This window comes from Panthera pardus, unplaced genomic scaffold, assembly GCF_024362965.1.
Source record: "Panthera pardus isolate Hobbes unplaced genomic scaffold, ASM2436296v1 HiC_scaffold_24, whole genome shotgun sequence".
NCBI lineage: Eukaryota > Metazoa > Chordata > Mammalia > Carnivora > Felidae > Panthera > Panthera pardus.
In genome coordinates this window covers 54,921,241-54,947,995 of record NW_026526810.1, presented here as the reverse complement: position 1 = coordinate 54,947,995, position 26,755 = coordinate 54,921,241, and the positions used below count along the sequence as shown (strand labels likewise).

The window sequence follows — 26,755 nt, the reverse complement described above, 5'->3', positions numbered from 1 at the left end:
ATTTCTTTTAAATTAAATTTAAATAGCTATTGTATTGGACAGCACAAGTCTAGAGCCTATATTAGTGGACACCATGGAATACCTTAACTCTAGGTATTGGTAGTGTAAATGTAGGAGTAGGCAAAGAGCCAGGTAGAAAATATTTCACGTTTTGCAGTCTACGTGGTCACCTGGTCACCAGCATGGTCTCTGTTGCATATTCTTTGTTTTTTGTTTTGTGTTCTTTTTCTTTTGTCTTCTACAACCCATTGAAAATGTAAGAAAAAACACTCATATAAGGGCTCCTTTGGCCCAGTAGCTGTAGTTTGCACACCTCTGGATTATTTAGACTAGTAATTACCAAACTTTTTTGGCTCAAGGTGCCCGAAGGTCAAACAACAACAACAACAACAACAACAAACACACACAAAAAACAAAAAACACATAATAGTTCCATTTATTAAGTCATTAGGTCCGAACAACTTAAAAAATTAAGTTGTAATAAATTTGTGTCCTAACTGCTTAGTAGCCATTTGAAAAAAAAATAATATGCATAAATTGAAGGAAAAGATAATATATTTTCTTCTTAAGTAATCTCAATTATTTACTAATTGGATATGTTTGCCTGTTGAACACTACACAACTTCTCAAATCTTGGAATCATACTGGACACTGCCACCCTCGTCTCCTGTACCATGTTGATAAAAAATATGTGCTTCATATCATAGTGACTGCCAAAAATCCAACTTGGCAATAATATGTTATCAAAACTAATGTAATACAAATGGGTACTGTTTTGAACAAATAGTATTCATGGTGCCTGACAGATGTCAAGAATTGCTGTTTCTCTCAAAAATTTAAAATCCTAGGACGCTTCTGTGAGTATGCTGTAGCACCCTTGGGTGCCAGGTGCACACTTTTACAACCAATCAATAATTAGTTAATGTGAGAGCAATAAAGAGTTCAACCATAACAGCATTTTATAAATGAAGCTTAACATGATCTGGGGTACCTATTTCTGTTGAAAGTGGAACTTACAGTTATATAACAATTTTTTTTTAAAGGAGGACCTAAATAAGCTTTGAATCTCATTTAATTAAGTGCTGCAGACCAGTAGGTCTGCAGGTTAGATAGGACTATTTCAAACAGTGAAGATGTTTAGGTGATCTTGATTTTATAGTATTTAATATTTTTATCTGTGAATTTTGTTTTTTTTATTTAAACATTTTAAAAAATGTTTATATTTATTCTTGATAGAGTGTGAGTTGGGGAGGGGTAGAGAGAGAGGGAGACACAGAATCTGAAGCAGGCTCCAGGCTCTGAGCTGTCAGCACAGAGCCCCATGTGGGACTTGAATTCATGAACCCATAAGATGATGACCAGAGCCAAAGGCCAACACTTAACCGACTGAGTCACCCAGGCGCCCCTCTGTGAATTTTGAATGTGTCACTGAATTTAAAAATATTCTCGAAAGGAGAAAAACTATGGAAGTCAGTGATGGTAGAGGTAACTTAAAAGAATTGTTTCTTAATTACTCATTCAAATATTTATTGAGCTCCTATTATGTACAAAGCATGTGCTAGTTTCTCAGAATATAATAGTGAGGGTAAGAGACACCAGCCTTATTCTCATAGGGTTTATTAATGGGTCATAGGTAGTTTGGGGAAGTAACAGGAATAATTACTTTACGTAACAGACTTTTAAATTGTAGTTGTGGTAATGCTACAAAAGAGACATACACAATGCTACAAAGGGTGCTTTTCGTGGCTTTTTTTTGCCAAAAGAGAATAACAAATATAAATTCAGTGGCTCGGGAAAGAGCTTTGTGTGTGCAGGAATGGAAATGCCAATGTGGCTAGCATAGTGAGGAAGACAGTAGCATCAGGTGAAGTGTGAAGTCTGAGAGGCAGGTGGAGACCAGATCTTGTAGAGCTTTGTAAATCCTGGTGAAGAGTTTATTCTCAGTACTATGGGAAGCCATTGAAGGGTTTTAAGTAGGTGAGTCTCTTAGATGTAACTTATGTTTAAGAAGATAACTGTCAGGGTACTTGGGTGGCTCAGTTGGTTAAGCCACTATCTCTTGGTTTCGGCTCAGGTCATGATCTCACGGTTCATGGGAACAAGCCCTGGGTTGGGCTGCGCACTGCTGCACTGACAGCATGGAGCCTGCTTGGGATATTCTCTCTCTCTCTCTCTCTCTCTCTCTCCACCCCCCCCCCTCACCTCCTCTCCCCTCCCCCCTTCACACAGTCTCTATCTCTCTCAAGATAAATAAAGCTTAAAAAAAAAAGATAACTGTCTATGTAAATAAGGGACTATGGGGGATTGGAATGAAAGTAGGGAGACCATTAGGTGCATTTTGCAATAGTTTACATGAGAGGTAATTGTAGCTTGAACTATGTTGGGGGCACCGAAGATAGAAGTGAATGCATTTGGATATATATAATGCATGTGGGATATATATTGGAAAAAGAACTACTAAGATTTTGTGAATAACAGAATTGGAAATAGGTGTGCTACTTGTTTAATCCCAGAGGGAGATGTTCAGTTTCACCATTAAGTTGATGTATGCTGTTGGTTTTTTAAATAGATATGGCTTGTTAGATTAAGGAATTTATCCTCTCTTCCTAGTTTGTTAGGCTCTTCTTTTTTTAAACATGAAAGGATGTTAAAGTCAAACTTTTTTCATCTGAGATGATCTTATGATTTTTCCATTTGATCTGTTGGTATGGCAAATTGTAAAGTTGATTTTCTAATGTTGAGCAAGTTTTGCATTACTGGAATAAAACCAATATGACTAAGATGTATTATTCTCTTTACAAATTGTTGGCTTCTTTGTGCTATCTATTTAGGATTTTTATATTTATGGTGCTGAAATTAGCATGTGATATTTCCTTTCTGGTACTGTACTTATTTGGTGTGGGGGTGGGTGTGTATGTGAGGTGGAGATGGTTGCAAGTAAGAGCTTTCATTAAATACAAAATAATTACCCTAAAATGGTAAAAGTGGTTGCTTTTAAGGAGAATAGTGAAGTGCAGGGGGCTGCTATTTTTAAAAAATTATCTTGAAAAATCAACTTCTAGAAATATTGTAAGTAGGTATGGGTATTATATGTGAGCAGGAGTAAGTGAAACCAGAAGAATGGATAAACAAATTGAGAAAGTTATGGAGGATGAAAGGAGAGGGTCTGAAATCAAATTCTAATAGATGCCCATCATCTTGCTATATTGACAGCTAATTGAATAAATTGATATTAAAAAAGCAGATTTTTGTTTCAGTTTGAAGTTCAGATTCATTATGAACTATTGCCCCTTGGCTTTTGTTATATATGATGAAAGCATGTAAAATATCTTTTAAGTATCTGGGTTTTTTTGGCATTTTCTTTTGTTTTACTTCTAAAATAAGAACTTTGATGGAATAGTTTATGTATATGGAATTAATGATGTGGTAGAAATGCTAATACTGTTGGATAAAATATGTAGCTATTCTGTTCTCTGAAGTCTGCAGTAGAATTTTTTCTTAACACAGAGGTGAGGTTCTAAAGTTAATGCATAGGGTGCCTGACTGGCTCTGTTGGTTGAGCGTCCTACTCATTATTTCGGCTCAGGTCATGATGCTGGCTCAGGTCATGATCCTGGGGTCATGGGATACAGCCCCTTGTTGGTCTCCGTGCTGGGTGTGGAGCGTGGTTAGGATTCTCTCTCTCTCTCTCTCTCTCTCTCTCTCTCTCTCTCTCTCTCTCCCCCTCTCCCCCTCTCTCCCTCTCTCCCTCTCTCCCTCTCCCTCTCTCCCTCTCTCCCTCTCTCCCTCTCTCCCTCTCTCCCTCTCCCTCTCCCTCTCTCCCTCTCTCCCTCTCTCCCTCTCTCCCTCTCTCCCTCTCTCCCTCTCTCCCTCTCTCCCTCTCCCTCTCCCTCTCCCTCTCCCTCTCCCTCTCCCTCTCCCTCTCCCTCTCCCTCTCCCTCTCCCTCCCTCCCTCTGCCCCTCTCCTGGGCATACACACACACTCTCTCTAAATAATAATAATAATAATAATAATAATAATAATAAAGTTAATGCATTTAGTATAGTTATGTGTAGATAGGAACTAAGACCAGTTGAGGAAACTTCAGCTTATGTCTCTTATTTCACATTTGGAAAGAGAAATATTCATTGAGTGGAATTATAAGCATAATCAGCTACACTTTTTATTTTATTTTATTTTTTGCTATTTATATTTTAGAGAGAGAATGTGCAAATGGGGGAGGGGCAGAGAGAGAAGGGGACAGAGGATCTGAAGCGAGCTCTGCACTGACAGCAGTGGCCCCCGTGCAGGGCTCAAACTCATGAACCATTAGATCATGGCCTTAGCCGAAGTCAGTGCACAACCGACTGAGCCACCCAGGCTCCCCTCAGCTACACTTTTTAAATGTTATTTTCATGTCTTAAAGATTTTTTGCTAAGTACTCACAGGTTGAATTTTCATAACATAAATACGTATATTATGTATTTTGATACCTAATTGATTTCATTTGGGGATTGAATTATTATATAATCCACAAATTCTTATAACTAAGGTGAATTTTTATTTGAAATATTAATACCCATCTCATCCCAATCAAAGTTAGTCACTGATTTTATCTTGAATATGAGAATTATCCAGGAGTATTAATTATAAAGGGGTAGTTTAAACTCAAAATTTCTCTTGTTTTATAGCCTCATTGTATAGCTTTTGCTTCCCTTTTTTTTGGTCTTCCCCCAGAAAGTAATTCTGAAGTCACAACTTTGCTATTAATCTCTTCATAGTTTTTAATTTCTTTTCTTTCTTTCTCACCTTTTCTAATGTTGTATATTTGTTTCAGAAAAAGATTTTCTTCAAAAAATGGATGGGATGTCTTCAGAAGCTAATGAAGAAAAGTAAGTTCATGCAGTGTAACTAAAAATGTTAAATTCTGTCAGAGAAAGATACTTTTCCTATTAGTAAGAACAACTGATAACTTCTGAAATCTTTTTCCATTTTGCTCCAAGGAAAAGAAGTAAATGTTACAAAGTCATAGCTCTCTTTGCCTTATCTTTGTGTTTATATATCTAGCGTCAAAATTAAGAGGGACTTTAGAGACCACCTCCCATCCCTTCAATTTAAGGATGGGAAAATTAAGGCCCAAGGAAATGAAGTGATTGGTCTAAAATTGGCATCACAAATTGGTGGCGTGTTTATAGCCTACACACTTCTTTTTTTTTTCCCCCTTAAACAATGTTTTTACATTCTTGGATTAGTTGCTAAAATTTTCTCTTGAAAAATTGAGTGTAGCAACACTGGGCTTATATTCTTGTGGCAACCACTAACCTGATCAGAGTCATGACTGTGACCATTAGACTAAGCAGGAGCTCTCCTTTATCATCTCAACACTGCCTGTTTTTCTTGCATTTACTAAATTATCTGTTTGACCTCCATAGGCATTTTAATTTTCAAAACCGCTCTAAAAATCACACAGTAGTAAAACCAGAGCTAGAGTCTCTTGGTTTATGACCCATTTATCTTATAATTGTACCTCTGGGGGGCACCTGGGTGGCTCAGTCGGTTAAGCGTCTGAATTCAGCTCAGGTCATGATCTCACGGTTCGTGGGTTTGAGCCCCACATTGGGCTCTATGCTAACAACTCAGAGCTTCGAGCCTGCTTCGGATTGTGTCTTCCCTCACTGCCCCTCCCCTGTCCGTGCTCTCTCTGTCTCTCAAAAATAAACATTAAAAAAATTTTTAATTGTACCTCTGTATATATGGTACATTATGTTGTACTCATGGTTATTTCAAAAGATATTCTTGTAGTACACGTAAGTATTTTTAAAACACTGACTTTCTAAATACTGAATTTAACGTCATATAAATTTTGCTAAGTGAAAGTGATGCCATGTGTTAATTGAAAGTGATGGCCGATTTAAGGATGCTGTGATGATGGCTTTTGAAAATTCAGTCTTTCATCAACATGTCTGTAAATTTTTTTTTCCTTTTTCAGTGACAATATGGAGAGACCTCTTAGAAGAAGACATTCCTCAGTAAGAAATATTTAATAATTGTTACCTTTTTTTTGAATGATGACTATATGCCACAGTAATTTTGACTATAGCATCACCATCTGGCTCCACTTTGCTCTCTGGATAAAAGACTGAAATATTTAATTGGTTACACAATTCTGTAAATATACTAAAGTTTGTATTTTATTAATTTCTTAGTAATTTTATCAATTGTATGCTATGTAAATTATACTGCGCTAAAGTTAAAAAATGTATTTAAACAGTGTAGTAAGACACAAAAAATCCAACTCAAACTGATTTTAGCACAAAATTTATCCAAACAGAACGATGACTTTTAGCACAACTTAACAGGGGTTCCAATAATATCACCAATACTAGGATTTTTTTCTCACTTTTCTACTGATTGCTTCCTCTGTATAATCTCCAATGTCAGACAGGCTCTCTCCCAATGATTACTACATATAGCTCTCCCAACTTCCAGTTTCAGGTCCTAAATGAAAAAGTGTCTGTTTCCTCAAGATAAAACAAAAACAAGACTCAGGATCGAATCATATTGGCTCAATTATCTTGTTATAGGTCAAGTCCTCATTCCTGAACCGCTCACTAATGATGAGAGAATATCATGTGCACATTGTTATAGACCAGGGCTACATGTTGTACCCTAGGGTTGGGGTGGGGCTTACCCAGAGCACATGAGATGAAGGTAGGCAAAATAATTGAGGTGGGTGGGCAGGGAGAAGGGAGTAGATACCGAGTATTTAAACCAGCCACAGAGTATAGCACTGCACAGTATGAATTTGAGGAGTTTTAGAGGCTTTCACAGAAATTTTAACATCTCTACCTTTCTCCTTATGATATAACTTGAACTGATTATTAATGGATATGCCAGATTTTATTGAATAATTCTAATTCTTCTAGATTTTGAAACCCCCAAGGAGTCCTCTTCAGGATCTCAGAGGTGGGAATGAAACAGTTCCGGTAAGTCTCTAGTGCAAATGCTTTATATAGATGACTATTTTCAGTGATAATTTTAACAGTCAGGAATTTATTAGCTATACGAAGACAGACATCACAAATGATTTTTAGTTGAATGTGTACAAATAAGCATTCCATGACCCTCAGGTTAAAATCCAAACTCTTGAGTAAGCTGGCACTCTTGATTTTTAACCCCCATTTACTTTTCCAACCTTCTTACTTCCCACTCTCACACATGTATCTCACCATTCAGGATTGCTTACTATTCTGCAAACATGACACAGACTGTCAAGCCTGTAAGAATTTACATATGATATTTCCTTCGTTTAGGTGGTTAGTCCTTCATTCTTCTTTGTCTTCCCAACATTCTATTAAAAACTTTTTTCAAACATTTTGAGAAGTAGCAGGAATTTTAGAGTGAATGCTCATATAGTCATCCCTTAGATTCTACAATTAATATTTTATCAAACTTTATCGTAAATCTGTAGCCCTCTTTATTTGGTAATTCCTGTTTACCCTTTAAGACTCAATTTTGGTATCACTTCTCTCAAAAAATCATCCCTCAATATCTTCTAATTGTCTGCTGATGTCTATTCTAAATGGAGAACTCTTTAAGGGTGGGTACTTTATCATGTGTTTTTTCAATTTATTTTTCCTGGTATAGTTGACTTTCAGTACATTTTGTTGACTGATGAAATGCATATAGTTTTGGAGACCATATAATTTTGAATGTTCACTCTACTTCGGCCTCTCTAATCTTTCTCAAATACATAAAGCTTTTTCCTGCCTCAGGGCCTCTGCATACATTCTACCTACAAGGCTTTCTCTCTACCCAGTGCTTTATCTGACTAATTTTAACTGATCCTTCAGGTTTCAAATATACTTCCTCAAAGTAATCTTTCCCGATTCTTAGGCTAGATTAGTTTTTTTTTTTAATACAATTTTCCTTCATAACACTCATCACACTTTGAATTTTATATTTGTATAGATTTTTTGTTTCAGTATCTTTGTCACCATAATTCCCAGTATAGAGTAGGGGCTATATTTGTTTCCTTTACCATTATTTTTTCATCACTCAGGACAGGAGCTGTGTGTGTGTGTGTGTGTGTGTGTGTGTGTGTGTGTGTGTGTGTGTGTTAAAAACTTAGTGAACATTGAATAAGTAAATAACAGATTCATAGACTCCTAAAGCTTTAAAACCAATAGGACCTCAACAGTAATCTTAAATCCAATTGCTTATTTTTTTAAAAATGTTTATTTTTTATAGATGAGAAATATAAGGTCCAAAGAGGTTAAATTTTTGTCCAAGTACACGTAGTTAGTGGCAGACTTCAAATTTGAGCTCTAATCTACTAATTTCTAGCTCAGTGCTCTTTCCAGTATACCACACAAATTTCAGTTTTTCTTTTTCCTTTTTTTATTTTTTATTATTTTTTTAAAGCTTATTTATTTTGAGAGAGAAAGAGTGAGAGAGCATGGGCTGGGGAGGGGCAGAGAGAGGGGCAGAGAAAGAGAATCCCAAGTAGGCTCCATGCTGCCAGCGCAGAGCCTGACACAGGTTTTGATCTCATGAACTGTGAGATCATGACCTGAGCCGAAATCAAGAGTTGGAGGTTTAATGGACTGAGCCACTCAGGTACCCCTTCTTTTTTTTTTTTTTTTTTTTAAAGTAAGAAGTATACTAGTATCTGTTAGTTTCAGTATTTACTATGTCATTATTATTGTCCTAGTAAGCTCAAGGCCAGTTGTAATGTTTGCTAGGCTATTAACAGAGAGGATGAACATTCCTGATTCTTTGTTATAATAAGACACACTCAAATATTAAGAATTAACATAATAAAAGTCTCTGTGGATTTTGTTTGTTTCTGTCTTTTGCTTTTTGTGTTTGGTATCTATGTGAGTAAAAATGTTTGCTCTTGTTAAGGAAAATGAGAGAAAAAAATAGTGTTTTATAATGAAAAAATGCTCAGCATCACTAATAGAGAAGTGCAAATCAAAACCACAGTGAGATATCAGCTCATATCCATTACTATGGCTACTGTAAAAAACAACAGAAGGGGTACCTGGCTGGCTCAGTTGGTAGAGCTTGTGACTTGATCTTGGAGTTGTGAGTTCAACTCCTATGTTGGGTGTAGAGATTACTTAAAATAAAATCTTTGGGATGCCTGCATGGCTAAGTCCGTTCAACTCTTGATTTGATTTGATTTGATTTCGCATGATCTCATGATCATGAGACTGAGCCTCACATCGGACTCCATGATGGATGTGGAGCCTGCTTAAGATTAACTTTGCCTGGGGTGCCTGGGTGGCTCAGTTGGTTAAGCGTCCGACTTTGGCTCAAGTCATGATCTTGCGGTCTGTTAATTTGAGCCCTGCTTCTGGCTCTGTGCTGAGCCTGGAGCCTCCTTCAGATTCTGTGTCCCCCTCTTTCTCTGACCTTCCCCCACTCATACTCTGTCTCAAAAATAAATAAACATTAAAAAAATTTTCAAAAATTTAAAAAGATTAACTTTGCCTGTCTCCCCTAATTGCTCTCGCAATCTCTTTCTCAAAAAAAAAAAAAAAAAGAAAGAAAGAAAGAAAAAAAAGATGGAGTGCCTGAGTAGGGTAATTGGTTAAGCGTGGAACTCTTGATCTCGGCTCAGGTCATGATCTGACAGTTAGTGAGTTCAAGCCCCTGCACTGTACGTGCAGAGCCTGCTTGGGATTCTCTCTCTCTGCCCCTCCCCCACTTGTGCTCTCTCTGTCTCAAAATAAATAAATAAACTTTAAAAAAATTTAAAAAATAAAACAACAGGTGCTGGCTAGGATGTGGAATAATTGGAAACCTTGTATATTGTTGGTGGAAATGTAAAATGTTGTAGCCACTATGGAAAACAGTATGGTGGTTCCTCAAAAAATCAAAATAGAATTACCATATGATAGTAATTCCACTTCTGGGCATATACCCAAAAGAAATGAAAGCAGGGTCTTGAAGTGAGATATACCTCTGTCATAGCAGCATTATTCACAGTAGCCAAAAGTTAGAAGCAACTGACACTGTCCACTGACAGATGAATGGATAAACAAATGTGGTATCAGTGGAATATTAGCCTTTAAAAAGAAGGAAGTTCTGATACGCATTGCAATAAAGAGGACATTATGCTAGGTGAAATAAATCAATCACAAAAAGACAAATGCTTTATGATTCTACTTAGGAATTACCTACAGTAATCAAATTCATAGAGACAGTAAGTGAAATGATGTTTTCTAGGAGACTGAGCAAGAGAAAAGGGAGTTGTTTAATGGATATGGAGTTGCAGTTTTGCAGGATGAAAAGCATTCTGGAGATTGGTTTCACAAAGTGTATACATAACATTACTGAACTGTACACTTAAAAATGGTTAAGATGTAGTTCACAGGTTCGAGCCCTGCATCAGGCTCTGTGCTGACAGCTCAGAGCCTGGAGCCTGCTTTAGATTCTGTGTCTCCCTCTCCCTCTCTCTGCCTCTCCTCTGCTCATTCTCTCTCTCTCTCTCTCCCCCTCTCAAAAACAAATAAAAACATTTTTAAAAAATTGGTTAAGATGTATTATGCTAAGTGAAATTAACTAGTCCCTTGACAAATACTGTGTGATTCCACTTATATAAGGTATCTAAAATAGTCAAACTCATAGCAGCAGAAAGCAGTGGTTGTCAAGACCACAGAGGAGGGTAAAATGGAGAGTTGCTGACTACAGGTATGAAGTTCCAGTAAAACAAGGTAAGTTCTAGAAATCTGCTGTACAATGTTGTGCCTATAGTTAACAATATTGTATTATACACTTAAAAATTTATTGAGGGGCGCCTGGGTGGCTCAGTCGGTTGAGCGGCCGACTTCGGCTCAGGTCATGATCTCGCGGTCCGTGAGTTCGAGCCCCGCGTCGGGCTCTGTGCTGACAGCTCAGAGCCTGGAGCCTGTTTCAGATTCTGTGTCTCCCTCTCTCTGCCCCTCCCCCGTTCATGCTTTGTCTCTCTCTGTCTCAAAAATAAATAAAAACGTTAAAAAAAAATTTGAGAGGGTAGATCTAAAGCTAAGGGTTCTTACCACTTTTAAAATTAAAAAATTTTTTTAATTAAAAAAAAAGTTTTTTAATGTTTATTTATTTCTGAGACAGAGACGGAGCATGAGTAGGGGAGGGACAGAGAGAGAGGGAGACACAGAATCAGAAACAGGCTCCAGGTTCTGAGCTGTCAGCACAGAGCCCGATGTGGGGCTTGAACTCACAAACCACGAGATCATGACCCGAGCTGAAGTTGGTCACTCAACCAAATGAGCCACCCAGGCGCCCCTAAATTAAATTTTTAAATGAAGTTAAGATGGTAAATTTTATTATGTGTATTTTACCACAGTTAAAATTTTTTCTTAAATCCTGAAAATAGGATAGTAAGCTTACTATAACAGACCACATATCACTTGCTTTGTCCCCAAGTCTGTCTTCTTCTAAGTGGCAAAATAATCATTCATTTAAAAGGAGAGAGAAAAAGGAAAGAGAGCATAATCACCTTCCTTAAATATGTTGTTTGTGTCGGTATGCTTATTACCACTCACATGGAAAATCATACTCCTGTTTGTTAAGTGCATTAAGATATTTCAGAGAAGTAAATAATTACCACAATTGATAATATCACATTAACTCAGAATAAGACTTAGTCTCTGTCTATAGTACTGTGGAGACCTAATTCACAGTAGTTTCATTATGAATTATACCATATATTCTCTGCCCTTAGGACTCTAATGCTTTGAGAAATAAGAAAAGCTCCCGTCGAGTCAGCTTTGCAGATACTATAAAGTAAGTTGGAAAGAGAAATAATTAAAATGTTACAGGTAATAATTTTTTGTCATCAAATCAAATATGTTGGTACTAAATGACTTGATAGTCTGGGTTTTAATTACATAAGCATGTTTTTGTTATTGTTGTTATTCAGCATTATGCTTGAGAAACATTGAAAGGATCACCTCTAGAGTCGGAAACAAAACAACTATTTCTTACCACTGTTAATTTAACATTGTATTGAAGGTGCTAACCAAATATACAGAAAGTGCAGTTATAAAAATTGGAAAGATGCGGGTAAATCTATTACCTTTTGCAGATTAAATGCTTGTATATTAGGAAAATCTAAGAATATCAATTGAAATACCTCTACAAACAATAAGCAGGATACAAAATTAATATATGAAAATTAATATATTTCTTATATATAAAAGATAACTAGATAGAAGATAAATGTCTTTTTTCCCATTGTATTATATTTTGTGGCTATGTGTTTAATAATAAAAGCATATAAAGGATAAACCATTATTGAAGGATACTAAAGAATTGTGCAAATGAAAATATAACAAGTTCCTGAATAAAAAGATTCAACATCATAAAGATGTTACTTCTCCCCAAAATAATTTATTAATTTAATGTAATGCTTAGATGTAATGTTTTCATGATTATTTTCGTGATGTTCAGTAGTATATTTGTATTTCTTCATTGATTCAAAAGTTAATAGAGAATTTAAAAATAGCCAGGTGGTAAGAGCATTTTGTCTTTACTTTTTAGTTATATTGCAAAAATGTTGATCTGTATTATTTTGATTTTTACTGAAAAATTTCTGTGACTTTATATATGATTAATTTTTATAGATGAACCATAAGTACTTAAAAAGAAGATAGATGTATTTTGTACTTTAGAGTGTAGAGTTTAATATATATCAACCATATCCACCTTCTACCTTATGTTATTTGGAACTTGTATAATCCTGTTTTAATCACTTTAATCTGTCATCAATTATAAGAGAGAGGTAAATTAGTCTCTTGTTGATAGTGTGTCTTACTCTAGCTCTCTTTATATTTCTAATAGTTTTCCATTATGAATGTTGATTCTATATGTTCTTTGATACATAGTCATCATTGTTATATCTTCATTCAGAATTGTACTTTCCAGCATTAATGAAATCATCTTTGCTTCGTTTATTTTTTTTTTTTTTTAATTTTTTTTTTTTCAACGTTTTTTATTTATTTTTGGGACAGAGAGAGACAGAGCATGAACGGGGTAGGGGCAGAGAGAGAGGGAGACACAGAATCGGAAACAGGCTCCAGGCTCTGAGCCATCAGCCCAGAGCCTGATGCGGGGCTCGAACTCACAGACCGCGAGATCGTGACCTGGCTGAAGTCGGACGCTTAACCGACTGCGCCACCCAGGCGCCCCATCGTTTATTATTTTTTGACCCAAGTTCTACCTGGACTGATTAATAAGATTTTTGACTCTGCTATATTTTATTTTCATTTACCTGGTTTACTTTTGTGTATAGTTTCATCATGTATGAGCAATGAATGGTATTCTGTATGTGACATCTTTTGGTTGCTGGGTAGTTCCAAATAGATACTGTCTTTTTTGTTGTTGATTGATAGTAATTTTAATTGTTTCATAACTTTTTTCTACTACTCTATTATCCATTTATCAGTTAACATCTTCTTGGATATACATGAGTTGTCAGTATTTCATATGTGTTGACTTTTGCAAAAAAGAAAAAATATAGTAAGATTTGGTATAATCAGAGAAGACTAACTGTTGGCTGGCAGTAGACTTTCCTGAGAAGTATATTCCTTGGTGAAGTTGCCACTGTCTTCCTGGATCTTGCCCATGGCTTTGCAGATTCCATGTTGTTTTTGTCTCTACCAAAAAATAGGTTGATCTTTTAGAGTTGGGCTTACTAAACAGATTCACTAGAAATTTGTGTTTAAATAGAATGCTGCTACTAAAAATAATCATGAGAAACAGATGAATCAGAACAATCCTTGAGTAGTAAGTACTTTCCTTATAGGCATTCTACCTAAAAAAATAAATTATAATGTAAATATGGCTTGCTGATTATGGAATTTGAGGTATTAGTTATTTAAATGATTCTGAATGTTTAATGGCTCCAGGCTCTGAAATGTAAATAATCCATCTCCACAGTAGACACATACACATCCATTGCAAAGTGTTGGAGGCTTCTGTCTGTATACTCCTTGAATAGATATGGCCAAGGTTTTCTCCCATTTATTTCACACTGACTTTGCTTTTACATGTTTTCTTTAGGTGTTTTCTTATTAATGTCAAAATAAACAGGTTCAACTTTCTGCTGGACATTTGATTGTTCCTTGTGCTTGTTAAATTATTTCGTGTAAATTACCATTTTGCTTTCGAATTTCTTCCCTGGGATTATATTTCCCGCAGTAGAATTGCTGGCCTTAAAGTAAGAAGCAGTTGTGTACCCTTTGTTACATTTTTGTTATTGGTTTTAATACTGCCAGGAAGTACATTTTTTTCATAATACATTGTAAACATTAGATTTTAGCACTTATTTCCAGCTGACTTGATTGGTTATAATGTTATCTCCTAGTTATTTTAATTTGTAGTTTGTTTGCTATTATTTTTTCTATATTGTCTTCATTTTTTTCTCATTTTGAAATGTTTCTTTTTTTTCCCTTGTCTACTTAGGCAATATTGAAGAAAATATTTTCTTTTTAAGAAAATATTTTAAAGTTTTTGTGTGATTGAACACTTTAAATTTTGTGTTTACTGAAGTATGTGTCTTTCCTACTTCATAAGTAATTTTTTCAACCTATCTTCAGAAGCTTTCCTTATAGATATTACATAGGTTAAAAAGAGAAAGATCAAGGAACAACCATAATTAAGAAAAATTTACAGAAAAATAGAAGAAGAAAGAATTATTTTGCTATTTCATATCACATTTTGCCATTATGCCACTTGCATATCTCCATATGTTTACTAAATATGCTTTATTAAGTATATTTCGTTGGTTTACAACTTACACTTTGTCTACCTAATATGTGACAGTCTAACATTTGGATTTCAAGATGTCTAAATATATTTTTGCATTTTCTTCTTTGTATTTCTTTGATTTTTTGCTTCTGGTATTTTTTTTCCTTTACGTATAATTTGGATTATTCGTTGTTAGTTTTTATTATTAATTTTCCTTTTATTATGTGATAGTAACCTTATTTAGTACTAATACTTTTTTGCTGTGAAACAATGTAATGGATAACTTCAAAATTTTCTTCTTTTCCTTTTATTTGTCCATAGATAATTTCCTAAATTGGATATTTTTCAATTTATATCTTCAGGTTGTAGATAGAATTAAAGAAAAAAAACTTTTTTTAAGTAGGCTCCATGCCCAGCGTGGAGCCCATTGTGGTACTTGAACTCATGATTCTGAGATGAAGATGCTGAGATCAAGGGTGTCTGGGTGGCTTAGTCGGTTAAGCGTCCAACTCTTGATTTTGGCTCATATCAAGAGTTGGACACTTAACCACCTGAGCCACCCAGAACCCCCAAAATCATTGATTTTTTAAAAATATATAGATTTAAAGTTATACATGATATTTGCATAATTGTTTAAAAATAGTCTCTGTATCTATAAGCTACTTTCTTATTCCAAATGTTTTTCATCATTTGCTATCTATTTTAGTTTTCTAAACTAAAATAGGTTCTTCAGCTAATTTTGTTCATTTTTTTTTAATCAAAAAAATTTTTTAATTTAATTTTTTTTTCAAAGTTTATTTGTGAGGGGGAGAGAGGCAGGGAGAGAGGAAGACAGAGGATCTGAAGCAGGCTTTGCACTGACAGAGAGCTTGATGCGGGGCTCAAACTCACCAACCATGAGATCCTGACCTGAGCCATAGTCAGACACTTAACTGACTGAGTCACTCAGGAGTGCCAATTTTGTTCATTTTTATTTTCCTAGACAATCACTGAGTTTTTTTCAAATGTGTAGGTTTAAAGTTATACATGGTATTCTCATAATTTTTAAAATAGTCTCTGCATATACTACTTTCTTATTCCTAATGTTTATTTCCATCCTCATCTCTAAAGCATTGAATAAAGCCTTTTATTCCATAATTAGAAACAATAATTAAAATATGCAGAGACCTTTGAGAGATAGTACAAATGTCTGGGTTACATAGACATGTATAAAGTAAGTGGAGGTATAAAAAATAAGTCATTGGGAAGTTTAAAAAAAAAAAAGCTTCCAAGTTTTTTCCTTTTTTTCCTCCATTTTAATGATTGAAAATTTATAGCATACACAAAAGTAGAAAAAAATGGTATGAAAGCATAGATGTCCATTTAGCAGTTACAACAGTTGTCAACTATGGCCACTTTTCTTTTACTATACCCATACTTTCCCTTTCCCCTCCCACTGAATTATTCTCATGTGAATCCTAGATATTTCATTAGTTATATAACTTTAAAAGGTACAGAATATTTTAAAAATATATTTGTAATACTATTATGAATAGTTCATAATACTATTATCACATCTTTTATTTTCATTTATTTATAATTTTTTAAAAATGTTTATTTTTGAGAGAGAAACAGAGTGCAAGCAGGGAAGGGTCAGAGAGAGACAGAGACACAGAATCCGAAGCAGGCTCCAGACTCTGAGCTGTCAGCACAGAGCCCTATGCGGGGCTCAAACTCATAAACCATGAGATCATGACCTGAGCTGAAGTCAGATGCTTATCCAATGGAGCCACCCAGGCACCCAAACATCTTTTTTTTTTTTTTTTTTCCTGATGCTTATTTATTTACTTTTGAGAGTGTGAGCAAGCAGGAAAGGGGCAGAGAGAGAATCCCAAGCAGGCTCCATGCTTTCAGTGGTGGAGTCCAATGAGGGGCTCGGTCTCACAACTGAGAGCATGACCTGAGCCAGTATCAAGAGTCAGATGCTTAACTGACTGAGCCACCCAGGCACCCCTATTATCACATCTTTTAAAAGCTGTGATATCACAGCTATGATATCAGCAAACATCTGGCCAGTGTTCACACTTCTTTGTCTCAGTTTTCTTCTCCTTAGATAATGGGCATGATTCATTATCCATACACACTTAACATATTTCATTTGGTTGATATCTGTCTTAAATCTTGTCATCTGTAGGTTCCCTCTTCCTTTTTTTCCTTATAATTTATTTAAAACATTTTTTTAATGTTTATTTTTGAGAGAGAGAGAGACAGAGTGCGAGTGGGGGAGGGACAGAGAGAGAGAGAGAGAGTTAGAGAATCCAAGGCAGGCTCCAGAATCTGAGCTGTCAGCACAGAGCCCGATGGGCGGCGGGGGAGGGGGGGCCTCGAACCCATGAACTGTGAGATCATGACCTAAGCCCAAGTCGGATGCTTAACTGACTGAGCCACCCAGGCACCTCTCTTATAATTTATTTTTTAAATAGTGTGTCCCATTTGGGGCGCCTGGGTGGCCCAGTCTGACTCTTGATTTTGGCTCAGATTGTAATGTCACTGTTGGTGAGTTCGAGCCTCATGTAAAGCTCCATGCTGGAGCCAGCTTGGGATTCTCTTTCCCTCTGTCCCTCTGCTCTACTCTCTCTCTCTCTCAAAAATGAAGGAGGGAACAAACGAACAAAGTATCCTACATTCTGGATTTTGCTGATTATATCTACATGGGATAATATTGTATAATACATTTCTCCAGAATTCTTACCAATTGGTTACTCTATCTAGAAAGTTTTAACTTAAATTTGATGTTTTGGACAAGAATTCTTGTGCTTTCATCAGACAGCACTTAATATTCAGTTATCTCTCTTTTTTATGATGTTAACAGCTGTTGATGATCATTACCTAGATCCATTATTTCCTTAAAGTTTAACCGATAATCTCATTCTGTCTCTGAGTTATGGTTCATATAGGAAAGGCAGATTAAATTCTTGGAGCAGTGGTCTGTTTACTACTTTCAGTATAATGAGTTGGTTTCCTAGTATCCTTCAAAGTTTATAATAAGAATTTTTTCCCTGATATCTTTACTTAAATAAGTTATCTAAATCATGAACTTAAAAGCATATTTAATGTGTTTTATTAATACGACAATTGGGGCGCCTGGGTGGCTCAGTCGGTTAAGCGTCCGACTTCAGCTCAGGTCACGATCTCACGGTCCGTGAGTTCGAGCCCCGCGTCGGGCACTGGGCTGATGGCCCAGAGCCTGGAGCCTGCTTCCGATTCTGTGTCTCCCTCTCTCTCTGCTCCTCCCCCGTTCATGCTCTGTCTCTTTCTGTCTCAAAAATAAATAAACATTAAAAAAAAAAAAATTTTTTTTTTTAAAAATACTCCAATTATTCTGCCTTTGACAAGTGGAAATCTCTTCAGATTGGTTTCTGACCTTTTGACATAACCCCAATAATCTTTGATAGCTTCTTTGCTTTATAATATACCAAGCTGTTGATGTTCATTTCATGTATTACCTGACTTAGACCTGGAATCAGCCATTTCTTCAAGGAGTGAGCCCAACTGCTTTTGGTAGGAATAGCATTTGAAGAACACAATCTGGATGCTATAAGTTCTCCTCACTATTGAATTGGTCATTGTTTCTAGGCCATTCTATTACCAAACAATCTATCACAGTTGCTAACTGAGGAAACAAATGAATGAGCCCTGGTGCACTGGTCTCCATCCCAGGTGATCCCAAGGGGACTAGACAGGTTGAAAGCATAGCTCCTGGCTAAGTTTGCCAATGGTGTTGCCCAACAAACTTGGATAAACTCATCACAAGAGAAGCCAGTAACTCAAGAGACAAGGGTTTGGAAAAGAGAAAGAGAGAAATTTATTTCAAGTGCTGGCAGTCAGGGAAAGTGGCAAGCTCAAGCCTTAACAACTGACCTCTCCACCCACAGGATACACACCTAGAGTTTTATAGGGAGGGATTCAGGGGTACATGAAAGAAGGCAAACAGCACGTGATCATGGGTGGGGATTGGTGTGTGTTCAGCCTATGATCATGGGCAGAAAAGGGGACACTGGGGTGTCGTCTTCTAGGCATTCCCTTGCTATCAGGGCTTTTTTCGTTTGGTATCTTGGAAAGTTCCAGATCATTGCAAAGCACCTTCGTCAGTGTCTTAAAAAAGTGCAATAATAAATAAGCACAATGGGTTTTAGTTAGAGCCTGAGTTAAGCAGTCTTGTCTATTTCTGTTGTTTTTTTTTCAAGTTTATTTATTTTGAGGGAGAGAGAGTGCATGCGCGCATGAGCAGAGGAGGGGCAGAAAGAGGGAGAGAGAGAATCCTAAGCAGGCTGCACACTCAGACGCAGGACTCAGTCCCATGAACCATGAGGTCATGATCTGAGCCGAAATCAAGAGTTTGTCACCCATCCAACTGAGCCTCAGTATTACTCATTGAATCCTAACAATTATCTCATTTTATGAATAAGGAAACTGAGGCTTAGCTTGAGTAACTTGCTCAAGTTTCCATACCTATTATGAGGTAGGGCTCATACTCTGGAACATACTGTGGAGGTTTCTCAAAAAGTTAAAAATAGAACTACCCTATGATCCAGCAGTTGCAGGTTATTTACCCAAGGATACAAAAATACAGATTCGAAGGGCTACATGCACCTTGATGTTTATAGCAGCTTTATCAACAATAGCCAAACTATGGAAAGAGCCCAAGTGTCCTTTGACTGATGAATGGATAAAGAAGATGTGGCACATATGTACAATGGAATATTAATTAGCCATCAAAAAGAATGAAATCTTGCCATTTGCAATGATCTGGGTGGAGCTAGAGTGTATTATGCTAAGTAAAATAAGTCCGTGAAAGACAAATACCATATATGTGGAATTTAGGAAACAAAACATGAACATATGGGAAGGGAAAAACTGGGGCGGGGAGCAGACCTTAACTGACTCTTAACAGTAGAGAAAAAACTAAGGGTTGATGGAGGGAGTTGGGTTGAGGATGGACTAAACAGGTAGTGGGTATTAAGGAGGGTACTTGTTACAATGAGTACTGGGTGTTAATATGTAAGTGATGAATCACTAAATTCTACTGAAACCAATAGTACACTATAGGTTAACGAATTCAAGTCAAAATTTGAAAAAAAAAATGTGTATATATAATAGAAAAGATATATGGAAGCATCCCAAGTGTATATCAATAGATGAATGGATAAAGAAAGTACACACATACATACACACACATACAAAGAGGTAGGGCTCAGACTCTTGACTATTTTTCATCAGACCGTTCTTAATCATATTATTATGTCTTCTTACATTTTTCACATTGCTGGTATTTTCTTTTTCCTCTAGTTACCCTTATTATTTGTGGGATTAGACTATATTTTTTAGGTCTATCTGATTGTTATAATGGTTCTCTTCCTGTTTTCCTTGTTTTTTAGATTTGCTGCTTATTCTGTTTATTTGTTTTATAGTGAGTTTGGCTAATAAAAAACATGTTCCTAGAATTAACAGGGAACTTTGGAAACAGGGGTAACTGAGATAGGATTCTTTTACTATCTGTCCAGGAGAAAATAACAGCATTTTTTACTTAAATATGTGTTAAGGATGATAGAATGTTAAAGTTAGAAGTAATCTGGGGCTCTTGACTGGCTTAGTTGGTAGGGTATGCGACTCTTAATCTTGAGGTTGTGAATTCAAACCCCACACTGGGGGGAAAGTTTACTTTAAAAAAAAAAAAAGTGAAATTAGAAGTAATTTTAGAGAGACAGTAATAGTCCAAACTCTACACATTTTAGTGAGAAGATTAAAGCCAGAGAAGTGATATAACTTTCCTAAGGTAACATAGGTAGTGACAGAGCCAACAGCTATAATATAGGTCTCCTGATTCCTAGTCTCCTGCTTTTTCCACTGCTTCTGATTACCTTTCCCTGTTACTGTTAAACCTAGCCCACCCTTTCCTTTCCTTGGTTATAATCTACTCATTATACATACTTTCCTGCAATGGCTCTGGGATGTTAAAAGGAATTTGAGGTTCTAAACCAAAAAACCTGGAACAAGTTCTTGCTTATTACTACATAGTCCCTAGCAAGTCTCTTAAAGAACATCAGTTTCCTACTTTTTTAGGATGGAAATAATAGTCCTCACATATCTGTTAGTGTTATTGCATGGCCAAAATAAGGTAATGTATGTTAGCACAGTGTCAATTTAAATACTATTAAACAATGTATAAATAGTGTTTCAAGAAAGTATTCTTTGTTAAAAGATTAATTGAAAAAGAATTACAAGATTTTAGATGTAGAAACAAGCATAGTAAAAACTCTCTTAATAACTCCCACCTCACTAAATTATTAGAATAACCTATATTCTCCATCCCCCTTGTAAAATATACTGATACCTACAGTATAGATATCACTGACCTTTCCTGTCCATAAACTTCAGTTCCTGAGAGTTGATTGGTAGGCTTTCCAAGAAGTATTTGTCTTGTTCATCTGCTTGAAGTTGTTGTAATTGCATAACTTAATTTAATATTAGATAAACTGATGAAAATGAATTCAAAGACAAAGATCGTTATTTCTGTGAAAGTTGTAATGAACAGCTAGGGAAAACTTTGATAAAGGTGAATTTATTTTTAAAAGTACTTTCAAATTTGGTATGGCTGAGACAACCATAGGGAAATCTTTCATGAAAATTTAGAAGGATTCTGTGTTCATATTACTTGAAAGTTTCTTTGTTTATTCCTCTTGATAAAAACACTAAAATTGAACCTATAGATCCACTCAAAGTAAAGTCCTCAGATTGACATTCAGAGATTTGCAAATTAAAATCCACTTATGTTTAAAATTTTTTAATGTGTAAGGTGTGTATGGATCAGTTATGATTCCTTATTTTAAAAGGCTTTTTTTTTTTTTTTAATTAATTGGTCAACTACTGATCCTGGTCATATTGAATAAAAAGGCTTCTATTCTATTGTAAATCATTTGAAGAAAAATTGTTTCTAGGATAGCTTGGTAATTATAAGCTCAGGTTTTGAAGTCAGATTTGGGTTTGCATTTTGGCTCTGCCACTTATTAGTTCTATGACTTTGGGGGTTACTTAACTTTTATGACCTTTAGTATCTACATCTATAAAACAACATGGTAATTGTTATAATCATTAAAATGCATATAAACAACATAGCAGAGGGCTTGTCACACTGTATGCATGCAGATGTTCACTGCTTTTTGTAATTTAAACTTTTGAAATTTTAAAGAAGAGGTTCTTGGGGTACACACGCTCTCTGTCTCTCCAACAACAACAAAAAGAGCTTATCAGTAATGAATGATACCTCATATTAAAATAAAAATGAACTAGCCAGATTATTCAAGGCAGATATCAATGCTGCTTCTTCAGAAGCTTAATCCTCCCAATGAAAAGAGGTCCCTTCCTCTGGAGTCCATGCTATCTTATCGGAACTGTTAATAAAAAAAGTTTAGTAGGGGCACCTGGGTGACTCAGTCGGTTAAGCGTCTGACTTCAGCTCAGGTCATGATCTCGCAGTTTGTGAGTTCGAGCCACGCGTCGGGCTTTGTGCTGACAGCTCGGAGCCTGGAGCCTGCTTCGGATTCTGTCTCCTTCTCTCTCTGCCCCTCCCCCACTTGTGCTCTGTCTCTCTCTGTCTATCAAAAATAAATAAATGTAAAAAGTATAAAATAAAATTAAAAGTTCAGTAAAGTAATGCTGATAATCACTGTTCCAGCTCTCTACTTACAGTGAAAACTCCTTGAGGTCAAGGATCATCTATCAGACTCTAGTATATAGCATCAAGTATATAGTGAGTGCTTAATAAATGCTCTGTTGAATAAAATGAATATTTTAGGTTATTAAAAGGGATAAAATAATGATTTTTGTCAGAGTTCATTAAAAAACCATAACAGATTTTAATGTAAGTGAATTTTGACATTTGAAAAATTAATAGTATATAATATAGTAAAGAGGAAGCTGAAATCAGTTATCTTTACCTATGTCAAGACTATAAGTTAGCACCATAGGGTTCTAATTAAAAATTACAGATTTTCACTAATCTTTATTTTCTTTTCTAGAGTATTCCAGACAGAGTCTCATATGAAAATAGTAAAGTCAGAAATTGCAGGTAAATATGTTATTGCAATCTCTGCTAAATCTGTTTTCTATAAAATTTTCCTGTGGCTGGGGCACGTGGGTGGCTCAGTTTTTTGAGTGTCCAACTCTTGGTTTCAGTTCAGGTTATGATCTCACAGTCATGGTATCGAGCCCCAAGTTGGGCTCTGTGCTGAACATGGAGCCTGCTTAGGATTCTCTCTCTCCCTCTCTCTGCCTCTCTCCTGCTTGTTTGCACCTGTGCCTGTACATGCTCTCTCTCAAAATAAATGAACTTTAAAATTTCACTGTTGCCATTTAACCAGGCAATTGATAAAACTTAATAAGCTTACTGTCTATCTCACTGTTTAAAAGGTATAACTTGCGGGGCACCTGGGTGGCTCAGTCGGTTAAGCATCCGACTTCAGCTCAGGTCATGAACTCACAGTGAGTTTGAGCCCCGCATCGGGCTCTGTGCTGACAGCTCAGAGCCTGGAACTTGCTTTGGATTCTGTGTCTCCCTCTCTCACTGCTCCTCCCCTGCTCGTGTTCTGTCTCTCTCTCAAAAATAAATAAAAATATATATTTTTTAAATTTATTTTAAAATAAGTGTAACTTGAGCCATGAGAGGCAGAAAGTAAGGTGGGTATTTAGTAATTTCTTTCTTTTAATTGCTATTAATTTTTCTAATGTTTTATCAGTGTATCCTTGAACAACTTTAATTTTTATTTTATTTTTAGAAACAGATGCAGGAGAAAATGTTCTATTTATACAGTAAGTAAAGAAAATGTGATTCACATTATATTTTAAAAGCTCTTTATCCCTGTTAAATGCAGTGTTTGTTAAATTAAATTTTTTTTGTTTTTATTTTTGTATCCCTTTTGTGGAATACTTAGGGTTAATTCAGAAAACAGATTCTTTGCAGAATTTAATATACTGCTTTCTCTCATAAGTGTGTGCATTGTCCAGCTTATCTTTTTAACAGAGTGATGAAACACTCTGCTTTCACATATAAATTCTTAAATACAACAGCTAATACAAGACAATACCAAGTTTTCAGATTTTTTCATTAAATTAGTCTTTCTTATAATATAGAGAAAAATAAATACCAATAGCTCTTGCACAAATGAAAAAATGTTTATTTTCATTCATCATAAGAGAAATACAAAGACTTAATGAGATATAATTTTTCATCTGATCATCTGAGAATATAGGTAAAAAGTCACTCACTGTTAGTGGATGTAAATTGAAGAAGGCAGCTGGCAGTATCATTCAAAATTTTAAATATACATGTCCTTTGACTCAGTAATTTCATGCCTGGGAATTTATTTCATCAAGATACTTGTAAATGTTTGAAATGATAAACATGTAAGATTATTCACTGCAGCATTTATGTAATAGCAAAAGACGTGAAAGATCCTCAAGATCCATCAGTAAGGGACTGGTTAAATAAATCACAAATTTTCCGTGTAATTGACTACTGTTGAGCTGGAAAAAAAGATTCTTTTTATATACTGATGCAGAAAATACTCTAAGCTTGGGCTTTTCACAGTTAACCACTGTTGATAATTTTGGATGTCCTTGCAGAAATTTAAATGTATTTCCAAGTGATGTTTATCTTTAGTTTTTTTTTTTTAAGACAAAAATGAGAACATTTAATAGTATGTCTTGTAACACTTTCCATGTTGTTATATATAGATATACCTCAATCTTTTATAATTTGTTGTATGTCTGCATCAGCATTTATTTAGCTGCCTATTGATGGACATTTGGGTTGTTTTACCTTTTTTTTGTTTGTTTTTCAGGATGAATTTCTAGAAAATGAGTCGCTTTATAGGTTGTTTTTAAAAAAAAACAGTGGCATATATTAAGCATATTTTTATAGTATCCTTGAAATTAACAAGGCCTTAAGACCAATCTGAAAAGGGTCCTTTAATTGCCTTGTAATTTTTTCCGTCAGAGGAGTCTTTTTAAATGCTGTCTTTGTATTTTTCTGCCAGTCACCCTATGAAATCCTTAGACCTTCCCTACCCTTTCTAACTGTTGTGATACTTGGTAATTGTTTGGGGTATAGATTTTGAAAATACTTTTTAATTTTTAGGAACAAGAATCCAGAAGATAACTACTGTGAAATTACTGGTGAGTATGACCACAATACTTTTCTTACCACATACCTTTCTCTTTATCCAAATTTCTTACAAAATAATGTGTAAAAGAACTGTGGGAAAAAATGTAAAGAGAACTCTGTTCTTTACACAAAATCTTCTCTTTGATATTTTGCAAACTTGCTGTTATTTCTGCCAGACTTGCTGTTCCTCTTGTTTTCTCTATTTTTGGATTCACACTCAGTCATTCACTCCAGTCAGGAGTTGAGTCATTTTTGAACTTTTCCTCATTCCTCATATCCACTTGGTTTCACTCTATTCTTTATCCTAAATGTCCTGCAAATCTGTTACCTGCAAATCATTATTCTTTTGTGGGGTACTATTGTACTTAGTTTCTTATCCTTATGAACCATTTTATATATTTCTAAATCTGATATTACCCACTGACTTAAAATTGTTCAATGACACTTTTTTTGCTTATAGGATAAAACCCACCTCTTTCACATAGGCTTAGCCCTTTGTAATTTGGCTGGTCTTCTCCAATCTTTTTTTTTTTTTTTTTTTTTTTTAAGTTTTTTTTTGTTTGTTTGTTTTTAATTCTTGAGAGAGAGAGAGAGAAAGTGTGAGTTGGGAGGGGCAGAGAGAGAGAAGGAGAGAGAATTCCAAGCAGGTTCCACACTGTCAGCGTGGAGCCTGACATGGGGCTCGACATGAGGCTCAAACTCATAAACCATGAGATTATGGCATGAGCTGAAGTCAAGACACTTAACCAACTGAGCCACCCAGGTGCCCCAACTTCTCCAATCTTATCTCCTGCCCTTTATAGACATACTTTGCTCTAGCCCATGAAAAAGTATTTATAGTTCTCCATGTTGACTTTTTTTTCTGCCTGTATCCATTTATAAATGCTGTTTCTTTTATCTGAAGTGACCTTCCTATTCCAAATTGCCTATTGGTCTTCTCATTTTTCACTTAACTTAGTTTTTCACTTAGCTTAATTTCAGTCCTATTCAAAATAGCCAGTCCAGTGTGCCTGGCTGGGTCAGTCAGTGGAGTATGCAACTCTTGATCTCAGGATTGTGAGTTTGATCCCCACAGTGGGTTTAGGGATTACTTAAAAATAAAATCTTAAAAAAAAAAAATAGCCAGTCCACAAAGTGTTATAGTCCATGACAGAAAAGGAACTTGCACTATAATGTAAATCAACTCTGGCAGTAAGCTACTGTTGAGTTAGGTGACATTTTTTTTTCTTAGTAAAACTTTCTTGATGAAGGAAATATCACATGATTTACATTGGTTGCAAGCTCCTTATTTCATCATGAATTGGTAACAGGCAGTTCACAGATTGGCACCACACACTAAGTAGTACTGGGTTAAATGGAGCCTTCTCTGACAAAACCAAGGAATCACTCTGTCTTGTACTATCATACCATACCTTTTATGGCTCAGTCTTTTGTAGAATTTACACATTGTATTTCAGGTATTTACTTCTGGCTGTCTTATTAAACTAGGAACTCTGAGTCCAGAAATTTTGTTTATTCTTTGTGCCTTGGTAGGTAGTTGAGTTTTGAGGCATATAATGGGTTCTGAGTAAATATTTGTTTGATAAATGAATGAAAGCTTGATATGTAAGTAAGACTTTGAACAAAAAACCTATAATGGGGCACCTGGGTGGCTCAGTCAGTTGAGCATTCAACTTCACCTCAGGTCATGAACTCGCAGTCTGTGAGTTTGAGCCCCACATCGGGCTCTGTGTGATAGCTCAGAGTCTGGAGCCTGCTTCAGATTCTGTGTCTGTCTCTCTCTGTGCCCCGACCCCAATCACACTCTTTCAAAAATG

At 35.7% G+C, this 26,755-nt stretch overlaps 1 protein-coding gene across 4 annotated transcripts in view; it reads left to right on the top strand.

Moving 5' to 3' along the window:
• The window catches only part of KNL1 (kinetochore scaffold 1), a 67,072-nt gene that overhangs the window by 1,682 nt on the left and 38,635 nt on the right, over positions 1-26,755 (top strand). For all 4 annotated transcript variants that reach the window (XM_019442545.2, XM_019442547.2, XM_019442548.2 and 1 more), the window contains 7 exons: positions 4,818-4,872; positions 5,970-6,009; positions 6,907-6,966; positions 11,712-11,773; positions 22,795-22,844; positions 23,551-23,584; positions 24,912-24,949. In XM_019442545.2, the coding sequence (XP_019298090.2) occupies positions 4,838-4,872; positions 5,970-6,009; positions 6,907-6,966; positions 11,712-11,773; positions 22,795-22,844; positions 23,551-23,584; positions 24,912-24,949 (319 nt within the window). In that variant the 5' untranslated portion in view covers positions 4,818-4,837. The remainder of the gene's footprint in view (positions 1-4,817; positions 4,873-5,969; positions 6,010-6,906; positions 6,967-11,711; positions 11,774-22,794; positions 22,845-23,550; positions 23,585-24,911; positions 24,950-26,755) is intronic.